At 44.5% G+C, this 3,878-nt stretch overlaps 1 protein-coding gene across 1 annotated transcript in view; it reads left to right on the forward strand.

Annotated features, from left to right (window-relative positions):
* The first annotated feature begins 560 nt into the window (after positions 1-560).
* prrt4b (proline rich transmembrane protein 4b) overlaps positions 561-3,878 on the forward strand; it is a 12,106-nt gene continuing 8,788 nt past the window's right edge. Inside the window, exon 1 of the mRNA XM_062518799.1 lies at positions 561-1,260. Within this exon, the coding sequence (XP_062374783.1) occupies positions 561-1,260 (700 nt within the window). The remainder of the gene's footprint in view (positions 1,261-3,878) is intronic.

The raw sequence follows: 3,878 nt of genomic DNA on the forward strand, positions 1-3,878 counted from the left end.
CAGATTCTTCTCTTTTCTCTCTTTATTTTAGGTCACTCTGTAGGAACAGACCCAGCAAGCCTTGAAGGCTTACTGGAGAATGGAAGGCAATATGTGACTGCTGGATGTCACCAGTAGAAAGGGACAGTATGCTTCACTTTCATCTGACATTACTGCTTTGCATTTCTTGCTCACTTTCCGGCCCTCTTCATGGTTGGCCATTTTACAGTTACAGTGATCAGATTACAGCCCCACCACAGAATAACTCTGACAAGAAGGGCTCTAGCTTTTGGAACCCTTTGGGATCTGTGAGCAATAGAATTGCAGCGGTCAATCCAGCCTCACTCCTGCCCTTCAATCCATGGGATCTTGTTAATAAGGCTGTGGACACCCCCAAAGCCCCCAACCCAGAGGTCTCTACAAACTATCCCTCCACGCCAAGTCCCAGTCTGAGCACCCCTCATGTTCCTTGGCTCTGGCAGACAGGAACTGTGACCCCCACTCCCCAAAAAGCAGAGCCTAACTCTTTCCCAGATGATTACAATGGGACATACACACTTCCAGATACCAGTGATGGACCCATGTCCACCAGCACTGGCCCAGGTTCTAAAGGGTCAGATTGGACTGACTCTCCCACACATCAGCCGATCCAGACCACCTCGCTACAGGAGACTCCGTCCGGCATCCCTGCACAAGGCACAGTGTCTTATCTCACAGGAACAAAATCTCCTTCCACTTTGCTCAGCACCAGACGACCAAAAGTTCAAAAGAAACCTGCTCTTGGCCCGCGCCCTGACAGCTTTGACCTGGATTTATGGCCCCCGAGCAACACAAGCCAGAAAGAGCTCCTCAAAAAAACATCTGCAACACACAACCAAAAAAACTGGACAGTCACGGAATTAACTTCCAATGCTGGAACTACTGACAGAGGCATGAATCATGGTCATCAAAGTAATCCAACCCCAAACTACAAATTTGATTCGTCATCATCAATACAAACAGATCTACCAACTCCCTCTGCTCAAACTATGCCATGGACAATGGCTGTCATCACAAGCTCTCCTACAACCCAAGTAAAAGGTATCAAGCAAGTGACCCAGTCAGCAGTTGATCTTCCTCCACATCCTGAGGACCCAAGGGTGAGTGAAGAGAGAGAGCAACAACCACACAAGGAGCAGCCAGAAGTGACACAACCCAAAATTGTTGGCGGCAAACAAGAGCGGATGGGAGTGATTCCGGAATCTACTACAGCACCTTGGCTTGTTGCCACGCGGCCAGGAGGTAAGACCTAAATTTAGCATGTCAGAATCTCTGCAGCTGGAGTATTTCAAATGAGATGGACCTTCAGATGACATATGATGTCAGATTGTACCGTTACAGGTGTGAGGTAACAAGCTAGTCCCATGTGCTATAAGGGGAAGCAGTCCGCCCTCTCTGTCTGAATGCTGCTTATATAATGAGCATGCGTCTGACAGTGCCCTTCCCCAGAGGTACAATTGCGATCGCTAAAGAGACAAAGGTGACCAGACAGTAAAGATGTTTAACCTCTGGGAGTAAAACACCCCTAAGAGCTATTAGCTTAACTGTTACCATATCACAATAACCTGTAACACTAACATCTGAAGCTAGTGAAGAGGGTAGGATGCTTGGATGTGATATTTGTATGGGAAGAAGATAGGGTATGTAGCTTTACTGTTGTGTGTTAAATATGTGTTGCTCTGTTCACCATAGAAAACAACACCTTAAACATGAGAGTGCTGTGTTATTTGTTATTAGGTCTACTCTCTCTTTCTGTGCATGTTTGTGTTTGTTTGTGCATGTAGCTGTGTGTGTGTGCGCGTGTGTGTGTGTGTGTGTGTGTGTGTATGTGTGTGGTGTGCGCGCGCACGCATGTGTTTGTGTCTAGCAACACCAGGCGAAGATCATGCATTAAGATCAGTCAGCTGGGTGGCTTCACAGTGGTCAGCTATCAGTATTCCACTGCTATCAGCGTTCCCCAGGGACCATCCCTTTGCCCATCTCTGCTCATGCACGCTTTATATGCTTCAGTCTCTCCCCTCTGTTTAGCTCCACTCTGTCTGCCTCTGTCTCTGTCTGTAGCTTTTTTTCTTCCAATCATCTGCCCTCCCCCCTTCGTTTGTTCTGTCCTGACATCCTGGTTCGTTCTTTTCCATACATTCATTTTCCTTCCATCTCATCCTCATCTTTACGCAGACAAGGAGAAGAAATGTTTTGGAGCGTAAATTACTATCATTCCAGTGTGGGGGATTTAAAAGTCTAGTGAAGCCTTTCACACACACTATTCATGTAGTTCTTTCATTATCTCATATGTATCTCTTCACTTTAGGATTTTACACAGAACGCCTGGATGGCACTCTTAATGGGCAAACATCAACATCACAATGCTGAGACTAGCAATGCACAGATTAGCCAGCATGCAAGTCTCATTTACTGTTAGCTCAACAATCTACCTTGCTTGGCTAATGGCTAACTATGAGAGTAGAATCATAAGGATTCTGAGAGAATGTGCAAACGATCGATTACTTGATGTCACCTTGTCCTTTGGCAATGCAAGCAGCAGCATAATGCATATTCCCCATCCTCAATGGCAGGCCACAGCCGAGACCAAGGTCAATGATGTGGGGAGAGGGGGATGGAAGAGGAGCAGCAGAACAGGGGAGGCATGAAGGGAGGGGGAGAGGGGGTCGTCTGTGGGGGTTGGGGGAACGTTCAAATGGAGCTCCTTCAAATGTATGATAGCGCTCTCGTAAAATACATTAAGCAAACAGTGCTGTGTACTAAATCAGAAACACACTGCAGTCAATGCATTAGATATGGATTAGGGAAAAACATTAGAAAATCCTTTTACCTCACATTCCACATTCAATACACACTCATTTAGATTCAAACATGTGAGAGCATTCCTGGTCTGACACATTTGTTCCTCTGAACACCTTTTAGGGACTCATGAATTCAGCACTTCAGTGCTCCACTACTAGCGCTAAAGTTGGAGAGTCTGGGCCTCATGTCTAAATTGTGCTCAAGAGAGAAGTCTTGAGTTAATGAAGAAAATATCGCTTAAGACTGTCTGGTAGTATACCTGAGCCAAAGGTGATGTAGTCATCATTCTGGGTATTATTAACCACTCACATATATACACACACACACACACACAGACACAAAATATAAAAGATAATTCAACAGAATTAAGAACTCCATAAATTTGCCTTTAATATGTCTAGACAACAGAGAAATCTAATCCCTTATGGAGACTGCAAAATTGCATTTGACTCAGATGAGTAGGAAATGACAGGAGGAGAAATATCCCATTTTAATGAATGTGAGCATTATACAGTGAAGCACAGTGCACTGGCCCATCCCCCATACCTGAGAGCAGCCAGATTAACTGATACACTCCGTGCAAGAGACAGAATTCTACATTCTGATCTAATCTCTGCTTTATTAATGACAGGAGAGTAAAGGGAGAGATGGAGGGGGGCTAGGGAAGGCAAACCAATCTTATATAGAGGAGTAGGTGAGGGTTTGCACTTTTCTGGGGAAAGTTGCACCTTATAACTTACACGTCAAATCATAGAGGCTTGATAAGCTGCCAAGGTCACAGTTAATTAATTAGTTCTCATTCTCATTTTCTGATATATTTGTAGAGTTCAGCTAAAAATATATTTGTATTTGATATATTTGTAGACATTTGTTTACTGCAACTCCATTATTGCACAACAAAATGTGATGAGTAGACTTTATATTGAATATAGTTGAATTTATAGCTGAGTTTGTAGCTTGTAAGTGCCTTGCCAAAGAAACCCTGCCTGAAAGCAGCTCCGAAGACATTAGCAAAAGTCACAAAGCCCTCCAAACATGACGCAGGGCTGAGCCATGAC

This window comes from Sardina pilchardus, chromosome 17, assembly GCF_963854185.1.
Source record: "Sardina pilchardus chromosome 17, fSarPil1.1, whole genome shotgun sequence".
Taxonomy (NCBI): Eukaryota; Metazoa; Chordata; class Actinopteri; order Clupeiformes; family Clupeidae; genus Sardina; species Sardina pilchardus.